Below are 21,263 nucleotides of genomic sequence, written 5' to 3'. Positions count from 1 at the left end.
CCTCTGCAGAGGCATTCTCCCAAGGCCACACCAGGCTACTAGGAGCTCACAAGTCCTGGTACTCTGCAGGGGGTTCAGCCAGGCCATAGAGCTTTCCACAGGAGGAGGCCACCCATTACCCATTGACTGGAGGAAGAATCTCTGATAAGAGCATTTACCAAGGCCCAGTTTAGCAAAGAGGTTTTAACTGAAGCATCTAAACCAGACACTGCTTTGTGCTGCCCTTCCTTCCCACTGAGCGGGAGTTTGCTACTTGGTGAGAGCTGGCTTGGCACACGTGCCACAGAGGATGGGCTGTGCCTTGCAGTGGTTTGCATTCACCAGCATAAGAAATAAGGGTGCAAGTCTGTAAGTCTGCAGCAAACGCACAGTGCTGTGCAGCACAGTCCCATCATGGAGAGGTTGCCCAAACTTGGGCATAAGAGCAGAGACACAAGTCTGTGATTTCCCCAGCCCAAGCTGAACGTCCAGGTGAAGGTGGCAACATCTTCCTTCATCGCAGCTGGGCCGGGGAAGCAGTGTTTCATCTCATGCCTGCTCCCAATCGCTTTAAAAACCAGATATTGCTGAGTCAGCAGCCTGGGATACAGAAAACAGTGCTCTTGTCTCATTCAAGGGCTGAACTGGTTTACATATAACCATCCAAGAGAAAATCAAAGTGGGGGCACTGGTTTCACACCGCAGCCCTCTATGCCCAGCGAGGGGCTGGGGGACCCACACTTCCCCAGTTACAGCCACATCTTTTCACCCCTATCGTCTCCGCTTTCTGGCTGCTCCCCATCATTCCCCCCTTCTTTCATCCTTGTCCCCCATTAACCCCCTTCCTATGTCTTTCCCCATAAATTTCCCTCTTGTTTTGTGGCTTCCCTGTGGTGTTACATTCCCAGGCACCCTGGCCTGACGCACAGCCCTCGGCAGCATTGCAAGGCACTGCCAGTGTCACCAGGGGACCCTCCCACCCCAGACCGTGCTGCAGTGGAAGACAAGGAGAAGCTTGCAGGCACCTACCAGTTTTATTAGCAGCCCCATAGTGGGGGTCCCAACTGCACAGTAAGGGTATGGGGTGGTGTCACCCTGCCCACACCAGTGTCCCTGGCATGGTCTCACGGGGGTGTCACTCAGCGAAGCCCTGGGTGTCACAGTGGGGCCCCTGCCACTCGTTGTAGCACTGGCAGCTGAACTCCTCCGCCAGCCGGGCGACGTCGTCATCAGGCTCCAGGCTCTGGGCCACCAGCCAGGGCCTGCCCACTTGCAGGTCGATGGCAAAGCGGAAGGGGTCGAGGTGGAGGAAGCCCTGCTTGTTCTCCCGACGCACACAGCGGCCCTGACCGGAGCATAGGCTCTGGCTGCACAGGTCAGCACTGGCCGTCACGTTGACAATGTAGTGGCCCAGGGGCCCCTCCACATAGTTCTTCAGCCTCAGGCACATCTCCTGCAACAGCACACTGTGTCACAGCTCTGCGTGGCTGGGGAACAGGGATCCCCATGGGCAGTGGCATGGTGCCGCCCGCCATACTCACCTTGGAGGTGCTGTAGTTGAGGCTGCCCCAGAGGATGATGCCGGCAGCACCCTGAGCAGCACTCTCCCCGATGGTGTTCATCAGGTCCTCCTGCACCCAGGTAAAGAGAAGTCAACAGTGCCCAAAGCCCCTGCACAGCCCCGGCAGAGCTAAAGACTCCCCAGCACCAACCCACCAGCCCGAGAGATGCCCACCGTTCCCACATCCCCATCACCTGGGAGAGGAAGTCAATGGTTCGGTCAAAGGCGATCTGGGAGTAGGGCAGGACAGGGATGCCACTGTCAAGGACACCGCGCTGGACAGCAAAAGCCTCAGCCACACGGTGCCGAACATAGGGGAGCGCCTTGTTGGTGCCGTTGAATTGGGGGGACAGGTAGATGCTGGGGTAGAGCGCCCGGCTGCTCTTCCAGAGCCACTGCAGCTCCTTGTTCCTTTGCTGCTCTACCACCGGGCACCTCCCAGTGTAGGGCAGGCTGTTGAAGTCATTGTTGTAGCAGTTGGGGAAGCCATAGAAACCCCAGTAACCATCAGAACGGAGGGTCTCACCCAGTTGCAGGGTTTGCTCCATGAAGTTGCGGGCGCTCTGCTCAAACTGCTTCTTGGCTGTCTCCTTCACCAGCTTGGGGGGCCATTGCGGGTGCTGCTGCCACACCAGATCCTCTGACTTATGCTGGTAGATGTCCATGGAGGCCCAGTTGCGGACCCACAGCGGGCGCCACTTCTCCCAGTCGATGACAGCCAGCCCCCTGTAGGCAGGGTTGGGCAGGGTAACCTTGATGTCCTGGGTGGCCTGGTGGAGGTGGGCCTCCAGGCTGGCATTTTGGGGGAGCCCCCCGTTCACTGGCAACCCGTTGGATGTGTAGTAGGGGAGGAGTCCCAACTCCTTGGTGTAGAAGAGGGTGATGTCCTGCCCAATGAAGGACTGCTGGTCGTTGGCCAACACATCGAAGATCTCCAGGTTGAGGGTGACATTGTATTTCTTGGTGCAGTGCTCAGTGGGGATGTTCCAGACGGTGATGAAGGGGCGGTTGACAAGGACAGGGCCAGGTGCCCCAGTGCAGGTCAGGGCAGGCAGAAGCAGCAGGAGGACCCAGCAGGGCCACCCTGATGCCATGGCGCTGGCGGGCACGGGATGGGAGCCAGAGCTGCCTGGGGAGAGCCGAGACGGGCTGAGACCTGGGCAGACTTCGATGCTTTTATCCCCACGCGAAGCCGGGGCCAGCGTTAATCCACGCCCCTGTCCCCGAGTGCTACCAGTCACGCAGGGTCACCTCTCCCACCTCCTGACGTGATATCCCCAAAGTTATCAGGAGCTGGAGCCCAGCACGGCGGCCCCAGAGCAGGGACAGCAGCGTGCCAGCCCTGGTTAATGGCTGGCAGCGGCAGGCCCGGCTGCGGAGGAATGTGCAGAGTCAACACCCAGTGACTGACCGGCCGATGAGCTGGGCTGGAAAGACAAACAGACGCGGGGTGGGGGGTGTCAAGGCCACGGTGACGGACACGGCGTGCACCGGATGGGCGCCACTGGGGAAGCGCAGAGCATCGGCCATGGGGTGCTGGGAGGAGGGCACTGCTGGGCAGAAGCACACAGCATCGGGCAGGACACAGTGATGGCACAGCCTGGGGACACGCGGGCGCGGAGAGCCCTCCGCACCAGGCACGGGGTGGCAGCAGTGGGGTGGCCATGCCCACGGGGCAGCGGCGGGGCCAGGACACGGCTCGGCGACACAGGGGCGCCCCCGGCCCCCGCAGAGATGTGCCCGCCCCCGCCCCGGGTGGGCTCCGCCCCCGCAGCCCGGAGAGCGCCCTGCCCACGGCCGCGCGGCGGAGAGGCGTGTCCAAGGGGAGGGCGAGGCGGGGCAACCCCAGCCTCCACGTGGGTGGCCCGGCCGTAGCCGCGTTCCACCGCTCCCACGCGGGAAGTTCCAACCCCTGCGGCGCCTTCCCCGCACCGCACACCCACCGCCCCACGCCCCTGGCGAGGCCACAGCAGGGTGACCGGCGCCCTCACCCCCTCCCCCAAACCAGCCCACACCCCACTCACGCTCTGCCCAGCTTTATTCAAGGTAAAGCACTTCGGTGTGGGGCAGCACACAGGGGCTCAGCACCACACAGCACCCACTCCCTGCTCCCATCCTTCTCCTTACAACAGGAGAGGCCTCCTCCACCCACACTCATGGGGGGCACCTGCCCCACGGCAGGGAGGGCAAAAGTGGGGCAACCACACAGCTCTGCCCCTACAGTGAGGGCCAGCCCCTTCCTCCACCCCACCCCACCAAGCTACCTCACAGGCAGGGCAGGGATATCTTAAATCCCCTACACCACACCAGAGAGGGGGTGCCAGGGAGCAGATCAGTCCAGGGGGGGTTAGCACCAGCTTGCCACCAGCAACAGTACCACCCCAAGTCCCAGTGGTGTCCGGGGGGCAGGGGCACCACCGTGGGGGCCGGCAGGTTCCTGGCAGCTACTGCCTTGCCAACCCTGGTAGCAGTGGCAGTGGAAGTGGGTCCGTAGGAAAAGGGTATCAGCAGAGGACAGCTGGCCCTCCGCCCAGAAGAGGGGGCGCTGGGGGCGGTCCTCATCCTGTCGCCGCAGCTGGAAGCTGGTGGAGTTGAGATGGAGGAAGACGTCGGCAGTGCTGTCCTGGCGCAGGCAGCGGCCCCTGCCCTGGCACAGTGCCGTGCTACAGAGCTGCGCCGCAGTTGTTACATTTGTGATGTAGCGGCCCAGGTCCCCCTCCAGGTAGTTCTTGATGATCTGGCATGACTCCTGGAGGAAGCAGGTGTGGGAGTGGGTGGGTGGTATCAGGGACATGTTGGGATGCCCCAGGGAGAGAAGCACCCGAGGTAAAGAGAACACCCCAGCCCTGAGCCACTGGTCCCCCTCTAGGGGCAGGTGACCCCTCCCATCCATCATGCACCTCTCCAGGGGCACAATGACCCCAAACATACCCGGTTTTTGGTGTAGTCTGCATCACCCCAGAAAATGGCCCCGGCTGCACCCAGGGCCGCGCTCTCTCCGATGGTGGAGATCAGGTCTGGCTGCAGGGACAGAGCCTGGTTAGTACCCACAGACCCCACACAGCACCCACACCCCCAGCACAGTGTGCTCCAAAGAGCCCACTGCAGGGTCAGGGAGGCAAGACCCATCACTACTCCAGGTCACAGGGAGAGGGGACTGTCCCAGCTCCTCGGGGACAAGGCTTCCCAACACCAACCTCCTTCTGCACCCAACACCACCCACCAGCATGGAGTGGGCTCACATACCTCAGGGATCCAGCTGCTAGGACACAGGAGTCCTGCAGCACCTCCCAGGCACTCCCTTGGTGATGGTGACCATTGGTGTCAGTCCTCCTGCCAGACACCTTGCTCATTGGGGGGGTAGTTTTGTGGCACCCCATCATCTACCAACAGGTGGGCTGAGCTGGGGGTACCCACACCATGACCCCCACCTTAGAGGGAGAGAGGTAGAGCTGGGCACCTCTCCTGCTCCCCAGAGCCAACCCATGCCATGGGGTACTGCTCCCCACCCTAGGAGTGGGCAAACAAAGTTTGGAGACTGCCAAACCACAGGGTGCCAGTAACACCATAAGGATGGGCATCAGCCTCCAGAGCCACCCTGCTCCAGGGGACCTAGATGGGAGAAGGGCAGAGGGACCACCTCGGCTGACCCCAGAGCCCAGGCACCTGGGGCTTGGGACAAGGACATCCCAGTGGCACAGCCCTACCTGGCTGAGCACATCCAGCTTGCGGATGTAGGTGGGTCGGGTGTAGACGAAGACTGGCAGGGAGTAGCCATCATGGTGCTGCTGTGAGATGCGCATAGCCTCCCTCACCCGTGCTCGCACAAACTTGCGGCTGTTGGGGGTGGAGGCCAGGAGCTGGTCAAGGTAGATGGAGGGGTAGAGAGCTGTGCTTTCCCTCCAGAGCCATGCCAGCTGGTCATTGCGTGTCTTCTCCACATCTGGGCACTGCCCAGTGTAGGTCTCTTTATTCTTGCTGTAGTCATGGTTGTAGCAGTCGGGGAAGAGGTAGAACCCCCAGAGCTGCTTGGGTCGGAAGCTCTTGGCCATACGCAGGGTGCTCACCATGAACTGCCGGGCAGCTGACTCGAACTCAAAGATCGCCTGCTTGTTCACCTCCTCACGGGACCAGGTGGGCTGCCACTGGTACACCAGCTGCTGCGACACCTCCCGGTAGATGTCCTTGGGCTTCCAGTTGCGAGCCCAGATGGGCCGCCACTCCTCCCAGTCGATGACAGCCAGCCCCTCCTTGGCGGGCGAGCGGATGTACTTGCTGATGCCCTCGTGGAGGCGGGCCAGGTGCTCAGACAGGCTGCTGTTCTGGGGGACACCGCCGTTGACGGCCACATGCTTGCTGGTATAGTAGGGGTAGAGCCCCAGGCGCTCCTTGTAGAAGATGGTGAGGTTCTGCCCCACGAAGCCCTCGTTGGGGGAGGCCTGCAGGTCGAAGAGGCTGTAGTCCAGAGGCACCTTGAAGCGGGGCTTGCAGTCCTGGGTGGGCACGTTCCAGGCCACCAGGAAGGGCCGGCGGGTGAGCAGAGGGGCGGCCGCCGGCTTCTCGGGGGGCTGTCGGGCCAGGGCCAGCAGGGCCAGCCAGGGCACGGCCACGGCCGCCGCGCAGCCCCCGCGCATCCTGCCCGGCGGGGGCCTGGGGCAGCTGGAGAGCGGGCTCAGCAGGGGGGCGTGGGCAGGGGGCGGCTCTGCCCGCACCGCCCCCCGAGGTGGACCCTGCCCCGAGCCCCCGCCCCACAACTCTCGCCCGGGGCAGAGGGGTCCCGGGCTGAGCACCCGGGGGCGGGGGGGGGGGGGGGGGCGGATTCCCGAGAATCCCGGTCCTAAGCGGCTCCGCCCGCTTCCGATCGCTTCCCCCCGCGCCGCCGGTCCCGCTCCTCCGAGTGCCGGCGCGGCGCCGCCTTTGTCCGAGAGCGGTGCACAAAGCGCCGGGGCGCAGCCCCCCGCGGCCAGGCGCGGCCAGGCCCGGCCCGGCCCGGCCCGGCCCCGCTCGTCCCGTCCCGTCCCGTCCCGCTCCCCACCCGGCTCTCACCGCCACTCACTCCATTCCCCACCACAAGCTCTCACCAACCCCACCTCCCCCCGCCGCCCGCTTTAAACCTCCCCGGCGCGCACCACCCGCGGGGGCGCCGCCTCCCCGCCCCGGCCGGCCCCGCCCCGACCGCGGCGCGATGGGGCGGGGCGGGGAGCGGAGTGGACCACAGAGGGGCCCCGGGCGCGCGGGCCGGCGGCGGACTCACACGTACGTGGGGCCGCGGCACGGGGCGAGGCGAGTCACACACGCACACAACCCCCGCCGCGCATGGTACGGCCCGTGAGGCCCAGCCCCCCGGGCAGTAGATGGGGGCGGGGCGGGGCCGCGGGGACGCCGACAGGGGGCGCCGCGGGGCGCAGGGGGGACGCGGCGCACTGCGGCGCTCGGCGGGGCAGGGGGTGCACAGGGCGGCGGTGACCCCAAAATGGTGGTGTCCCCAGGCACATGGTCACTCCGAAATGGTGGTCACTGCAGAACAATGGTTGACCCCAGGATGATGACCCCAGGGTGGTGGTGACACCAGAACAATGGCAACCCCAGGATGGTGGCGTTCCCCAGTTGGTGGTGTCCCCAGGTTGGTGGTGACCCTAGGGTGGTGGTGAACCCAGAACAATGGGGACCTCAGAACAGTGGTGACCCCAGGATGGTGGCCCCATAACAATGACGACCCAGGAGGTGTCCCCTGGTTGGTGGTGACCCCAGGATGGTGGTGACCTCAGAACAGTGGTGATCCCAGGATGGTGTCCTCAGAATGGTGGTGACCCCAGGATCATGCTGTCCCCAGAGCAGTGGCAACCTCAGAGTGATGGTATACCCCGGGTGGTGCTGTTCCAGGCAGGACATCCTGTGTGGGGCTGGGGCAGTCGGTGCTGCTGACTCAGCCATGGCCCCGTGGGTTTCCTGACCAGGAGGGACTAGGGGGGGCACAGGGGCAGCAGGACTGGGGGGGCTTCCTTCCTGGGCGCCACTGAGGCTCCAGTGGGTCACCCCAGGCAGGGCAGCAGGACAAGCAGGACCCAGGGACCCCTCCCATGTCCTGCCTGTCCCCTGCCTGCTCTGGCCAGGGCTGGCCCTGGCCATAGCATGGCTGGGGGCCACGGGGGTGCCCCCGCCGAGAAAGCGCTGGGGCCGGAGCACAAGGGTGTGCTGGGGCCGGCAGGGGAAGGAAGTGGGACTGAATTTACGGAAGCGCTCCCCAGCCGCCCGTCAGCTCCTGGGGGAGCGGGCAGGAGTGCCGAGCCCAGCATTGTTCGGTGCCGGCACAGTGCCAAGCCCAGCACCACAGGCACCACAGATGGCTCCAGTTAGTGGAACTCGCCTGCGTGTCAGCTTTCGTGGCAAAGCTCCCACGAAGAGGGTGACAGCACCACAAGGGACGAGCACAGCGACCAGGCCGACTGCACCCCACGCTCGGCCCAGCCTGTGGTCACTGCTGAGCACCAGCCAGGAGGGGCAGGGACTGGCCAGGCGTTGGCCACCAAAGCCCTCGGGAGAGATTGTGGGTAGCCAAGAAATCCCAGTGCCAGCAGGCAGTAAACAAGCTAAAATTTTCCATCCTCCACAGCCTCACACAGCAAAGGTAACAGCCCCACCAGCAGCAGGGTGGCCTCAGGGGTCACAGCTCTATGCTGCCGAGAGGACTGGAAGCCCTCAATGAAGCACAGCTTCCTGCTGCCGCCCCGCAGGAGGGCTCGGCATCACCTGCCTCGGCTTCCCTCCTCCCTTCCCACAGTGAAGACCCTGGATTTTGGGAGGGGGCAGCTGGCTACATCCAGCCTCCCCTCTGGGCTCTCGCCCTGCTGAGCATGAGGTGACTTGAAGCCATTCCTAGTCAGGCACGAGAGCGAGGGGACACAGGGTGGCAGTGGCAGGGACAGTGGCTGGGGTGAGCCAAGCCAGGGAGCTGCCCCACGCAGGCAACCCGATGGCTGCACATCCCCCGCGGGTGCCAGATAACAGGGCGTTAGTCACACCCGCTCATGCCAGACAGGTCTGGGCGAGGTGCAAGAGGAGCTCGGCTGGTGACTGAGCAGCGGTGGAGCCAGAGGGGAGGTCAGCATCCACCTGCGCCCCGGGCTGGGGGCTGTGGGCACAGCAGGAGGGGACCAGGGTGGCCACGGGAGATGCTCACGGTGCTGGCAGGACGCAGCCACTGCCCTGTTTAACCTCGCTGAGCTGTAACGCCCTGTGCAGTCCACCCAGTCCCCCTTGAGGCCATCACGATCTGTCCCTCCTGGGGCTGGGGCCCCTACAGATCAATGGGCAAAAGTCCCAGAGCCTCGTCCCCCACAAGCTGCGGTGCTGGCAGAACACATCGCACCACTCACTCTCATTACAGCTTTCGTCAGCAGCTCGTTTCCGAGCCGGCTTGCGCGGAGGAAATGATGATAGGTGGTGGTGGCTGCAGGAAAACATTTGCTGGGCTGCCAGGGACAGGACACAAGGCACAAAAGTGAGATCACACTCACCCCATGGACAACTAGCATCCCGTCATGGGGTCATGCTGGTTTCTAGAAAGTCATCAGGCCCTGGTGATTAATAAGGCACGGATTTGACAGGGCAGGTGATGAAGGAGTGGACAGGCAGATCCTCTCCTCCGCAGGGCGTAGGGCTCAGGGTTCCAGTGGAGGGATGGGAAGAGGTCAGCTTGAAGCTGGGCAGCCCACAACACCCGGGTCCCTCAGCCCTCCCTCCCCACATAGAAAGGGAGAGGGGCCCAAGCTCCAGACTTACTGGGCTGAACAAGCAAATTACATATATTTATATAAACACATTTTAGTTATGCATTTAAAGGATGTCACGGCAGCTATAAGCAGAGTCACAGCCTGACAAAGCCACCAGCTCCTGCCAGCACCAGTACCAAACTGGAGCACCTGGCAATGGCCATGACTCATGGCTCCTTCACCACCAGTACCGCCCAGTGTGCAAACATCGTTCTCCCAAAAAAACAGGGGTCTCAAAGTGCCAGCAGCAAACAGACCAGCACGACAAAGCCCACCTCCCCTTGGATCTCCTAGCATCTCCTCCCTCCACCCATGAGCACAGCTGCTCGCCTACGCACCCTCCCATGTAAGACAGCTCTTGGGACTTGTGGGGTCTACAAATAATTTTATTGAAATTTAACAAAAGTGGACAGATGCACTAGGAGGAAGGACCATAAACAGTGTGCATTTCCCACATCCATGGGTCCTACCCACACATTAAAGGAGCAAGGAGCCTAGTATCAGTGAGTATGGTTTGGCTATACATCCACACAAGAAAGCACATCACACAGAAATTGTAAAAAAAAAAAAATTTTGAAAGGAATTGTGTTTTTTTTTTCTTTATCCAACACCACAGTGGACACAGATACTATTTACAGCGACCTTCACATTTTTAGATCCCTCCAGGTGCTCCCAAGGCCCTGCTGCAGGAGGGCTACAGGCCAGCGGAAGGGAGGGGGTATGGGGGCTGGTTGCTCAGGAGACCAACCTGGGAAGAAGCAGGGCACCACGCAGCTTGTGGGCAGCCTCCAGAGGTTTGCTGCCACTCCAATGACATGGGGAGGGGGTGGTGGGAGAAGGCGTGTTTTTTTGGGGAAGCATGTTTGATGCCCTGGGGGAAGGGTGGGCAGCCTGTCAGGGAGGACAAAAGCATCCTTGCTAAGCTGGTCTCAGTCTCTACCCCCCCCTTCCCAGGCATTCAGGCCAGTAGCCAGATTTTTGGCCAGTAGCCAGGCAAGGGGCACCCTGTTAGGGCAGGCAAATTGCACCAGCCCCTTCCCCACTCCTCTTCCACTTTCCCTGTATTCTCCTGTACCAGAGACAGATTTGGTGCAGCTTCCCGTGCCCTCAGATAGCATCAGGGCAAGGTGGCACAGGCAGCCCAGCCGCGGCTTTCTCTCCTCTCCTCTTCCTGGGGACAGCAGCTCCTGCTCTCCTGTGGAGCCCAAGGGATGCCCTTCCCAGGGAGATCCAGCCCAGGAGAAACTCGAGAGCAGGTGGTGCAAATAAGAAACACTTCAGTGGGGGATTGTTTTAAGACAAGACTTTCAAGCAAGCAGGAGAACAAAAGATGTTGAAAGAAGCGCCCAGCATCACAGTGTAGACCACAGCCCTGCCCTCCTGCTTCCCTGCCCAGTGGCAGCCAGCATATCCGCTTTACCCTCCATGCTCGCTCCTGTCGATGGGAACAGTGGGTGGGGGGACACAGAGGGAAGAGGTGGTGACAGGAAGACAGCAACAGCCTTGCTGCTGTTATCTCCCCAAAGCTGAGAATGTGGCCCTACGCCCGGGGCGGCTCTCAGCGGGCGTGGGGATGGATACATCCAACACAGAGGCCGACAGGGCTGGCAGCCAAGAGCCAGCAGCCTAAATTAAAAATCGAGGTAGCAAACATCTGAAGTGCTTAGAAAGTAAGTTCTAGAACGAAAGAGGAGGAAAGCCAAGCCAGCTGCTGTGGGGAGCAGGCTCTGACCCAGTTTAACGCTGTGACCGCTGACGGTCTTCCTCTACCTGCCCGGTCTGGGGGCAGCTAAGCAGGGAGGCAGTGGCTCATAATGCTGGCGAGGGGTGGTATGGGTCAGGCCTCTCCCCGGCCCTGAGGCAGCTGGCTCAGCACCCCGGGGCCTCCGCGCAGGGGTGAGAGGCTTTTTGGTGCTGCCAAGCCAACCTCAACCTTCTCAAACAGGAGGAAAGAGGAGAAAAGAGCAGGACCTTCAGAGATGGAGCAGAAAGCCTCCCTTTAAAGTGCATCGCATTTCTCCTCCTGCCACCAGCTGTGATGCGGGAGGAACCGTAGTTCACATTGCCAGGGAGATTTCCAAGCCAGATAGGGATACCAATCGATTGTTTTTGGGGGATGGGGAACGAAGAGATGATTTTCTTCCTGCTTGGCTCTGTCAAGGCCCACCCCACCAGGAGGTACTTTCAAGATGGCTGCAGGGGGAGGAGACACCTTGCCCAGCAGCCCAGCCCCACAGTGGGCAAGGGACAGGGCTCAGCAGAAGCCCACTTGCTAACAGGGGTGGCATGTCTGCTGCAGAGCTGGGGACCTCGCTGCCATCAGCAGTAGCCACGGACCACAGAGATCCCCTGCAGGAAGGGGGACTGCAGGCAGTGGCAAAGCCAACCTCCCCACAGCTGGCATAAATGGGAAACATACACGGGGAAGAAACCGAGGTCCAAGACAGCGGCATCTGATCTCCGTCCCTTTCCCAAGAGGAGCGCAGCAGCTAGCCAAATGTGCTTCAAGACCAGCCCCACCTTGGCCTGCCCCATTTATCCTCCATCAACGGACCCATCCAGGGGAGCAGCACCTAACACCCATGGTCAAGCACCATGCCGCAACACTGGCCATCTAAACACCAGGCCCAAGGGACCTTGGGGCCCCAGGCAGCACATTACCTTGCCTTGGCTCTCCCTGGGCCGCATACCTGAGAAGCAGAGGGTTTTCTCTGGTGAGAAGTGCAGGCTCACTCTCCCTTTAACAGCTCAAACACAGCAGCTTGTTTGCAATTCCAGTTACCCATCAAACGTCAGCTAGAGGCTACAAAAGGTATTTTAAGTCTTCTGACTCAAGCGAGGATGTTTTTAAGCAGTTGTTGCACAAGGCCACTCATCTCCTGTGAGGAGTGCTAGCCAAGCCCAGCCTGGCCTGCTCTGTCCCACCTCACCTCCAGGAGAGGGGAAAGCCCCTGTCCCTGCCGCATGGTCAGAGTCTTCCTTGGGCGGGAACGCAACACAGCCTCACCTGGTGAGGCTGGGGGTGGTGAGGCAGGGCCTCCTGCCTGCGGGCAGCAATGTCTGGCAACTCACACCTCGCAGATGATCACAGGGAAATCCACGTGAATGCGAGGGTGCTCCAGTTTCACTATGCCCTGAAAGAAGAATCATAGTGGTGAGCAGAAGAGACCATCCAACAACAGCCACAAGCCTTGTGAGTACAACAGAGGATACCACACCCTCAAGGAACAGGAGTCTATAAAGCTGCTTTGGCACCAGGTACTCCTGGAGAACAGCACATGGTGAAAGCACTTTGCCCTTCGAACCGGTCCCTGGAGAGCCAAGGGCGGCACGGATGGCTGCCACACATGGCGGGTCTGGAGCTCAGCAGGGTGAGAAAGGAGGGAGCTGCTCTGCCAGGCACTGCCCGTGCAGCAGCTGGTGCGTGACTGGCAGATATTGGCTGTCTGGGCTTTTCATCCAGCACCTTTCATTCACGGGATTTAAAAGAATGAAAAGAGCTCTATGAGAGAAAGCAGCCAGGGCAGCTGGCACACAAGAAAAGCAGCTTTCTATCCAGAGGGGAGGCTGCTGAATGCACACTCCCTCCACGCCAGCTACAGGCGCTTTTCCCATGCCCTGTTCAAGCCTTCTCCTGTTACAGCACCGGGAGAACATGCTGGCAGGTGGGGGCTGGGAGGAGAGGGGGGAGCAGGGGCTTGGGGCTGGGCCTGTACACGCAGAGCCAGAGAAAAGCCTGGACTAGCAAAGAGCTATTTAGTGCCAGTACCTGCTCTCTCCAGCCTGGTGAGTTTCAAGCCACATTGTTGAGGAGTCAGCCCCACCACCCAAGCCTGCCTCTGTGAGAACGCCAGCCTGGGGAGTGGCACTGTATGCTTCCCCCCATAACTGGTTGTGCAGCACTCAGAGGGGTCCTGTTCCACTGGAGGTCTGCCCAGCCCTCAGAGCACACCGACAGCTCACCCCAGGCACTTGCTAAAGCCATGCCTTTCTGCTTATGTAGTTAAGACTCCTGCAGGGTCTCTCTCCAGCACTGGTTTGATCCGCCCTTTTCTCCATTTATACCCCCAGAAGCTTCCCTACAGGCAGGCTATCCTTTTGTAGTGAGACTCTCAATCAGTGCCCCAGCCCCTGCCCAGCTTGACCACAGTTGCTTATTTTAAGAGGAGAGTTTTGCAAAACACATAGGTGTCAACACCACTGTCACTGCCAAGTGTCTGGGGGGAACACACACACTCTCATTAGCAGGTGATGGGCTTTGGCTGCTGCTCCCAAAGCCGGGGTCTGGCCCTCTGCAGCAACAGGACACTGGCTGAGCGAGCACAGCACCCCACACCTTGGAGAAGGTGCTCAGCAATGGGACATCATGGCCACGGAGGGCTGCCTGGCACTCTGCGCCCCACAACACACACCCAGGCGACTTATCTTCCCCATCCTGGCAGCTCTAAAGGGCTGGAGTACCGCTTCCCTTTGGAAACGTGAGCTGGAAGGTGTCACCAGCTCTGCCTCTCCTGTCTCAGCCTCATGCTGTGATGTGCATGTAAGCCAGGACACACAGGAGTCACAGCTCTGAAGCAGAAGCTGGGGGGGGGGGGGGGGGGGGGGGCGGGGGGCACTGCAGAAAGCCTTCACCTTCCCAGCAAGCCCGGCAAGAAGATGCCCCCGAGGAAGAAGGCCCACGTGCTGCACAGCTGGGTCTTCAGCTGTCACTGTGGCACTTCCGGCACTCGCTTTTCCCCACCCTTCTCCACGCACTACCTGAGGTATCAGGTTCTTGTGGATCCTCTTCAGCTTGGCGCGCTTCCTCCCGTTCTTGGTAACGATTGTCTCCTCGTAGAACTCGTGAGCGAGATCCCCGTCCTCATCGTAGTACATGGAGCTGCCGAGAGGAGAGGGGAGGCGAGTAGGTAAGAGCCTGCCGCCAGCTGCCGCAGGAACCCCCGAGCCGGGAGGGGGCTGGGGCAGGCCGACACCGCTACCCCCGGAGAGCCGCGGGGGCCGGCCGCTGCCGGCCCAGCGGCTGTCGGGGTCGGCCCCTTTCGCCCCCCGGTCCCCCCGCCGCAGGCCAGGGCCTGTCCTCCCGCGCCTTGCCGGTGCCCGTGTAGGCCCGAGCCGACCCAGCAGCGAAACACCCCACCCGGCTGCTACGGCAACTGCCCCCCGGCCTCTCACCCGCGCCGTGTGAAGACGAAGGGGGGTGGCGGCCCGCGCCCGGGCCAGGGCCTGCTGCCCGCCGGGGCCCTCAGCGCCGCCGCCGCCCGCCGCCTGGGAGGCGAAGGGCCACAGCCCCCGCGACTTAGAGCCGCTGGCGCCCATGGCGGCGGCGGGGGCGGCGGGAGCGGGACCGGGGTTGGGGGGGGTGGGGGGGGTGGGGGGAGGGGGGAGCGGCCCAGAGCTCGGCGACACCGAGCGAGCACCGCCCTTGCGTGCGCTGCCGCGCTACGACACTTCCGGCACGCGCAGCGCCCCCCGCACGTGACCGGGGAGGGAGGATCTGCCCTGGTCACGTGAGCACGGCGCGTGAGCGTGCCCTCCCCAGCTGCCGCCCCGCTCGCACCCGGTGGCTCCTCGCGTCCCGTCCCAGCCACCCCACCCCGGCCTCCCCGCCAAGGACACGCCGCAGGCCAGGCCTCGTCACCAAGATGCCTTTATTGGTGCTCGCCACCCCGCCTACCCCCGGGGACACTCGCCCCCCTGGGCACACTCGTTCTCCCCGGGGACCCCACTCCCCGGGCCAGCCCCACGGGGGTTGTGTCGGCCCGGTGGGTCCCGGGGTGCCCCCTTCCACCCCCCCTGCCTTGTGCCCCCACCCGCCGGCAGGCGAGGGTCCCGGCACGCTGGCTGGCCACGGGCACGGGTGGCATGGTGGTCACCCTGGTGTGCGTGTGGCCAGTGCCTCTTGCATCTTCTGGCGGCAGCGGGCATAGCGGTGCCGCAGCCGGCGCACGTGCTCCTCCTCCTCCCGCTGCAGGATGCGCAGGAAGTTGTGCAGCTCCGGCAGTGTGAAGGCGTCCCACTGCAGGCACATGGGCTGCCATCGCAACGGGGACACAGCACGTTCCCCCGTGGCCACATCCTCTGGGGGTGTGGGTGCCAGTCCCCTCCCTGTCCCCGTACTCACATTCACCTCCCCAGTCTCATTCTCCTTCAGGATGAAACTGAGCACCTTCTCGCTGGGGCCAGCCAGCAGCCGCAGCCGCAGCGGCTGCTCCTCGTCAGCCAGCTTCCGCAGGTACACTGCAACGGCAGCCACATGTCATGGCGGAAGGGACACCACCACCATGGGGACACTGCCACTACAGGGACATCACTGTCACTGTGGGGACACTGCTGCTACAGGGATGCTGCTACCATAAGGATGCTGCCACTACAGGAACATCACCACCTTGGGGAACACCACTGCCATGGGGGACATGTCCATGGTGACAGGGGACACTGTCACCAAGAGGGTACCACTGCTACTGGGATGCTGCCACTATGGGGAACATTGCTGCCATAGGGGATACTGCTGCCGTGGGGGACACCTCCACAACCACTGGGGACACCACCACCAAGGCAGATACCTCCGTAACAGGGATGGTGACACCACGTGGATGTGGCTGCCTAGGGGAACCTGCCACTATGGGGACATCACTGCCACAAGGATGCTGCCACCATGGACAGTGCCACCAGGGGGACACCACTGCCATGGGGATGCTGCCACCATAAGGCCACCACCACCCAGGGGAAACTGCCACCACGGGGACTCAGCCACCACTATAGGGACAGGGATACTCCAGAGCACTCACTACCTTGCTCATCCTTCTCAGACCTCTCGAAGAGGGCGAACTTGTGGGGGTTATCCACAACGGTGAACTTGCGGAGGAGGGCATCGATGACCTCGCTGGCACGGGTGTGCGAGAGGATGTGCAGGTGCTTGACAGTCCCCTTGGGCAGGTAGAAGGATGTGCGGCGCTTCACCCCCTGGGTGTGCGGCCCCATCCGCCCCGCCTGCAGGGAGGGGACCCGCTTGGTGGCCGGCACCGAGACAGGGCGCACCAGCTTCAGCTGCACCTTGATAAAGCCAGTGTAGGAGCCATCCTTGTTCTGGGAGACACCAGTGGGGGGGGTGAGTGGGGCCAGGGCAGGGCACCGCTGACCCCCTGGCCCCACACTGACCCCACACTGACTCCATACCAGGCTCATGAAGAGGTTGCTGTTGATTTGGCTGTTGTACTCCTTGATCCGCTGCTCCACCTGTGCCTGGTCCAGCTCTGCCTTCTCCCACTCACTAGGCTCATCCTGCACAACAGAAGCTGGACTGAGCAGCACTGTGGCCAGGAGGACCCCCCTGTGCCTGCCCTGGCATGCTGCTGGCCCCCCAGCCCACCCTGGAACACCGGCTGACACACATGCTGGTAGTTGTGCAGGGCTGCATCAGCCCAGCTGGCGTGGAGCTGAGCTGTGCCGGGGAAGCATGGCTGAGCTCAGCACAGCCCCAGCCCTGCTCCAGGGGTACTGGCACTAGACACCCCCTGCCCCCAGCCCTCGGCCCTGGGGCTGCAGGGATGGGTGAACCTGCTGCGAGGACACTCTGGGGCTGGGCATCTTCTTCCAGAACCCCAGATCAGAGAAGCATTCCCAAGTCAGGGTGCCGGCAGCCCAGCACCAGGGCAAGTGCCAGGGGGATGCCCCAGGATCCCAGGCAGCAGGGCTGGGCTGGGCTAGGGGTGCAGCCCATCCATGCCGCCAGCACCTGCTTCCAAGTACTGGCCCCACACTGGGGACACACAGGCGTCCTGGCTCAGCATCCCCGCCACCAGCACCCACTAATGAGTATTTATGTAGGGCTGTGGGGCCACCGTATGGAGTTGCACATGTCCCTACGGTGCTGGGGGGCTGGGGAGCACCCGGGGCTCCCAGCCCTACCGGCCATCCCGTGGCATGCAGGCACTGCCCGACCCTGCAGGGGTCCACACGGGGTGGGGACAGCTGTAAGACTGCCCCAGGGAGCTCACCCTGGCACTCCCCAAGCAGCGTCCCTTGCCCCCTCTGGGGGCAGCTCCAGCCTGGGGGGCCATGGGATGGCCAAGCCAGGCAGCAGAGCCCTGCTCAGCCCACAGTGCCTTGCTTGCTCCACCACACTTGCATCCATCCAACTGGACAGAGCCACCATGCCCCACGGCATGGCCACATTTGCTCCCACACTTGCCCCATAGCAAGACCATGCTTAGCCCCACAGCAGAGCCATGCTAAGCTCCAAGACAAGACCGCCTGCCCCCCACGTTCTCCTCACGACGGGGCGACAACCGGCCCCACACTAAGCTCACCCTCGCTTGTCCCCCAGCACCCAGCCCGGGGGCCGTGTGCGCGCTCCCCCCGGCTGACGTCATCCCCCCCGTGACGTCACGGCCGGCGGCCCGGGACCGACCTGGCGGCGGCGCGGGCGGCGGCCGAGGGAGGTGCGGGCTGTGTAGAAGAGCTCGGGCTCGGAGTCGGAGTCCTCCTGGCTGCAGTAGCCGCTGCTCGCCGTGCTGCCCCCCGTGCCGTCCCGCCGCAGCGCCAGCGCCGCCGCCGCCCCGCAGCCCCCGGCCCCGCCGCCCCCGGCCACAGGCACGGCCACGGCGGCGGCCGCAGCCCGCTCCGCCCGCCCCGCGGCCCCGCTGAGCCCGCGGGCACACGGGCACACCCGGCCACGCGCCAGCCCGGCCGGTCCCCGGGCTGCGGCCCGGCTCGGTCCGCTCCCGGCTCGGCTCAGCCCGGTCCTTGGCCCGGCCCGGCTCGGCGCGCCCCCGGCTCGGCTCGGCCCGGTGCCTGTCCTGGCTCGGCTCGGCCCGGCTCACTCCTTGTCCCGGCTCGGCTCCGCCCGGTCCCTGTCGCGGTGCTGTCCCGGCTCGGCGCGGTCCCCCGTCCGTGCCCAGCTCCCGCTGTCGGCCCCGCCCCGGCTGGGGGGGTGACGTGGGAGGGGGGCGGCGCGGCGCGGTCCCGCTTCCGGCGGTGATTTCACCCGCGCCCGGACCCGCCCGTGCCTCGGCCCGGCGAGCACGGACTGTCCGGGCACAGCCCAGGCCAGCGCAGCTCAGCTGGGCACAGCTTAGCCTGGCACAGCACAGCACGGTTCGGCACAGCCCAGCATGGCAAAGCACAGTGAAGGCCAGCATGGCTTGGCACAGCCCAGTGTGGCATAGCCCGGCATGGCACGCACGGCACAGCACAGCGTGGCTCGACACTGCCTGGCACAGCACAGCACAGCATCGTTTGGCTTGGTGCAGCACAGCACCAACACAGCAAGGCTTGGCACAACCTGGCATGGTGCAGCCTGGCATGGCACAGCACAGGCCAGCCCAGCAGCACATCAAAGCCCAGTGTGGCTCGACACAAGCTGATATAGCACAGCTTGGCACGGCACAGCCTGCCCTGACATGGCGTGGCCTCACATGGCACAGCATGGCACAGCCAACCCCTGCCCACGCCCTCCCTCGCAGACATGGGCCAGGCCCTACCACGTTGGTGTCCTTCTCCAGTGCCTGCTCGTTGCCATCGTCCTCATCGCTGGTGCTCGGGGGGGCCGCTGCAGTCCAGCCGCACCAAGGCCCGGCACCGGTAGTGGCAGATGAAGCTGCAGTCTGGGGATGGGGACAGGAACAGTGTCACCACCACGGCGCTGGGTATCAGGGTCCGTGGCTGCACCGGGGGGGGTACTGGTGCCTGGTGGGGCAAGGGCTGGTGCATAGTGCCAGTATGTCCAGCTGCCTGCCCATGCCGTGTCAGTGCTGCGGGCTCAGGGGGCAGCACCCACATGGGACACTGCTGTGCCATGCTGCTGGCCAGCACCGCAGTGCCCGTGCTCCCTGGACTGGCCAGTGTGGGCACCTGATGGCTGGGATGCTCAGTGCCCGGTACCGGGATGCCCACTACCTGGTGGGGTACATGGTGCCGGGCTGCCCAGTGTGGGTGCCCAGTACCAGGATGTGCAGTGCCTGAAGGGGTATTCAGCAGGGGACTGCCCAGTTCCCAGTGTGTGTGCCCAGTATGGAGGTGTCTGGTGCCTGATAGTGGTGCCTGGTGCCCAGAGGCCCAGTGCTCAGTGTGTGTGCCCAGTACAGGGATGCCCAGCTCTCAGTGGCCTTGTCTGGTACCAGGATGCCCAGTGTGAGTCATCAGTACTGAGCTGCCCGTGCCCAGTGGGGATGCTCAGTGCTGGGATGCCTGCGCCCAGTGCAGGTGCCTGGTACTGGGATGCATGGTACCTGGTGGGGGTGCCTAGTAACACGATGCTCAGTGCCTGGTGTGCGTGGCCGGTGCCAGGATACTTCTGCCCAGTGGTGGGAGACTTGCTGCGCAGTCAGGGTGCTCACTACCAGGATGCCCAGTGCCCGGTGGGAGTGTGTGGTGGTGGGGAGCCTGGCACCCCGTCAGGGTGCCCGGTGGCAGGATGCCCCGTGCCCTGTCAGGGGTGCTTTCTGGAGGGATGCCCGTTGTGCCATCGGGGTGCCCAGGGGCAGGGTGCCCGGTGGTGGGATGCTTGGTGGTGGGGGTGCCCGCTGGCGGGATGGCCAGTGCCCTGTTGGGGTGCCCGGTGGTGGGGGTGCCCGCTGGTGGGATGCCCCGTGGGGGTGCCGGGAGGCCCGGGGCGCGGCGCGGTACTCACGGCGGCACTGGAGGCTCTTCCTGCCGCCGCCCCAGACGAAGTCCCCGCAGAGGTCGCACCAGGTGTGGAGCCCGCGGCGCCGGGGCTCGAAGCGGTGCCCGGCGCCCGGTGCCGCCGTCAGTCGCGGGTCGGGGTGCGTGCCGGGGCCGGGCCGTCGGGCCGGGCTGATGCGCAACGCGTTGGTCCGTTCCAGGCGGCCCCGGGCCGGCCGCGGCTCCGGCTGCAGCTCTCGCAGCTCGATGAGCTCCATGGCCCGGCGGTCGCGGGCGCTGCGCGGCGCCGACGCGGGGGCCGGCAGCGGGGCTGGGGCGGGGACCGGGAGGGGCCGCCCCGTCCGGCCACCGCAGGGGAAACTGAGGCAGGAGCGGGGTGTAGAGGGGGGACAGCCGCGCAGGCGCCCCGGGGTCCCGACCGTCACCCCCGGTCCCGGCAAGCCCGGCGGGGCGGGCTGGAGGCAGGGAAGAGGCTCCCGGAGCCGCCGCCGGGTAAGGGGGGCCCCACTCGGGCAGCCCCGCTCCCTCCCAGGGCCGGGGCAAGCCTCGCTCCGTGCCTCAGTTTCCCAGCGGCGAAGGGGCCCGGGGGAAGCTCTGGCAGCGGGTGAGCAGCAGCCGAAGCTCCCCCGGAGAGCCTCCGTGCTTGGAGTAAACTCCTCACCCCCCAGCGTGGGCTGCTCGCTGTGGCTGCAGCTGGACCCAAGATGGTTTCCTGCCTGTGGGTCCTACAGCAACAGCACTGGGGCGTGCTTTGGGGCGCCTGCTTTTGGGGCGTGGGGGGTGTGTCTCAGACACCCCATCAGAAAAGGGGCACAGCACTGCCAACCTTTCCCAGCCACGCTCAGCACAAGGCCCCAGCCCTCTGGCAGCAGCTGCTGGCTGGGAAAGGTGGAAGGCACCCCAAGGCACAGCAGACCACCCCCACACCCTGCAGAGAGATGCTGGTAGGCAGGGGGCCAAGCCCTTGGTGCTAATATCACATCACCTGGGAGGGGAGGGGGGAAACCATCCCTATGAGATGGCAGGTAACAAACACCCGAGAAACTCATTGCTTTCTCACAGCGAGGTGCTTGGGCTAACCACATCCTCTGCCTGCCCCTGCTGCTCTAATGTAACAGCCAAAAGGTAAGGAGAGGTGGCAAGGAGGCCTTTTTGCCCCCTTTCCCGCCCCAGCTCACGGGCCTTGACCACCGAGGGCTTGGTCCTTCTGGTAACCACAGCCTTATTGGCTCTTTTTTCAGGTTCTCTGGGATTTCTTTTGTTGCAGAGAGGAGTAATGAAAACCTCCCCCTCTCCCAAGGTACAAGGGAGGGGAAGAAGCTATTGCA

At 63.7% G+C, this 21,263-nt stretch overlaps 4 protein-coding genes across 4 annotated transcripts; all 4 read right to left on the bottom strand.

The window, feature by feature from the left end:
- Window positions 1–994: 994 nt before the first annotated feature.
- HYAL1 (hyaluronidase 1) lies at window positions 995–2,955 on the bottom strand. Its single transcript, XM_056337892.1, has 3 exons — window positions 1,735–2,955; window positions 1,521–1,610; window positions 995–1,432 (listed from the first exon to the last, which is right to left on the bottom strand). The coding sequence occupies exons 1-3, from the start codon at window positions 2,632–2,634 to the stop codon at window positions 1,115–1,117; spliced, it is 1,308 nt and encodes a 435-aa protein (XP_056193867.1). The 5' UTR covers window positions 2,635–2,955; the 3' UTR covers window positions 995–1,114.
- A 605-nt stretch (window positions 2,956–3,560) lies between these two features.
- Window positions 3,561–6,561, bottom strand: HYAL2 (hyaluronidase 2). Its single transcript, XM_056337891.1, has 3 exons — window positions 5,248–6,561; window positions 4,472–4,561; window positions 3,561–4,289 (listed from the first exon to the last, which is right to left on the bottom strand). Exons 1-3 carry the CDS (start codon window positions 6,172–6,174, stop codon window positions 3,888–3,890), a joined length of 1,419 nt encoding a protein of 472 aa, XP_056193866.1. The 5' UTR covers window positions 6,175–6,561; the 3' UTR covers window positions 3,561–3,887.
- Window positions 6,562–9,677: 3,116 nt separating this feature from the next.
- On the bottom strand, window positions 9,678–14,666 carry TUSC2 (tumor suppressor 2, mitochondrial calcium regulator). Its single transcript, XM_056337580.1, is given in 4 exon segments — window positions 9,678–12,446; window positions 14,071–14,191; window positions 14,485–14,511; window positions 14,513–14,666. Coding segments are annotated over 4 exon segments (330 nt in total). The 5' UTR covers window positions 14,629–14,666; the 3' UTR covers window positions 9,678–12,380.
- A 46-nt stretch (window positions 14,667–14,712) lies between these two features.
- Window positions 14,713–20,606, bottom strand: RASSF1 (Ras association domain family member 1). The gene is given in 7 exon segments (XM_056334546.1): window positions 14,713–15,328; window positions 15,434–15,549; window positions 16,104–16,398; window positions 16,489–16,593; window positions 18,795–18,854; window positions 18,856–18,917; window positions 19,943–20,606. Coding segments are annotated over 7 exon segments (1,035 nt in total). The 5' UTR covers window positions 20,193–20,606; the 3' UTR covers window positions 14,713–15,181.
- Between the last annotated feature and the right edge of the window lie 657 nt (window positions 20,607–21,263).

This window comes from Falco biarmicus, chromosome 4 (assembly GCF_023638135.1).
Source record: "Falco biarmicus isolate bFalBia1 chromosome 4, bFalBia1.pri, whole genome shotgun sequence".
NCBI classification, from domain to species: domain Eukaryota; kingdom Metazoa; phylum Chordata; class Aves; order Falconiformes; family Falconidae; genus Falco; species Falco biarmicus.
Note: the sequence above shows the minus strand (reverse complement) of the source record. Positions and strands in the feature narration are given on the sequence as shown.

Coding starts and splice junctions, on each gene's coding strand:
- HYAL1 (XM_056337892.1), bottom strand. CDS start 2,634: ATGGCATCAGGGTGGCCCTGCTGGGTCCTCCTGCTGCTTCTGCCTGCC. Junction 1,611..1,734: donor CCATTGACTTCCTCTCCCAG/GTGATGGGGATG, acceptor ACCTGGGTGCAG/GAGGACCTGATGAACACCAT. Junction 1,433..1,520: donor TCAACTACAGCACCTCCAAG/GTGAGTATGGCG, acceptor GTGCTGTTGCAG/GAGATGTGCCTGAGGCTGAA.
- HYAL2 (XM_056337891.1), bottom strand. CDS start 6,174: ATGCGCGGGGGCTGCGCGGCGGCCGTGGCCGTGCCCTGGCTGGCCCTG. Junction 4,562..5,247: donor AGCTGGATGTGCTCAGCCAG/GTAGGGCTGTGC, acceptor CTGTCCCTGCAG/CCAGACCTGATCTCCACCAT. Junction 4,290..4,471: donor CAGACTACACCAAAAACCGG/GTATGTTTGGGG, acceptor TGCTTCCTCCAG/GAGTCATGCCAGATCATCAA.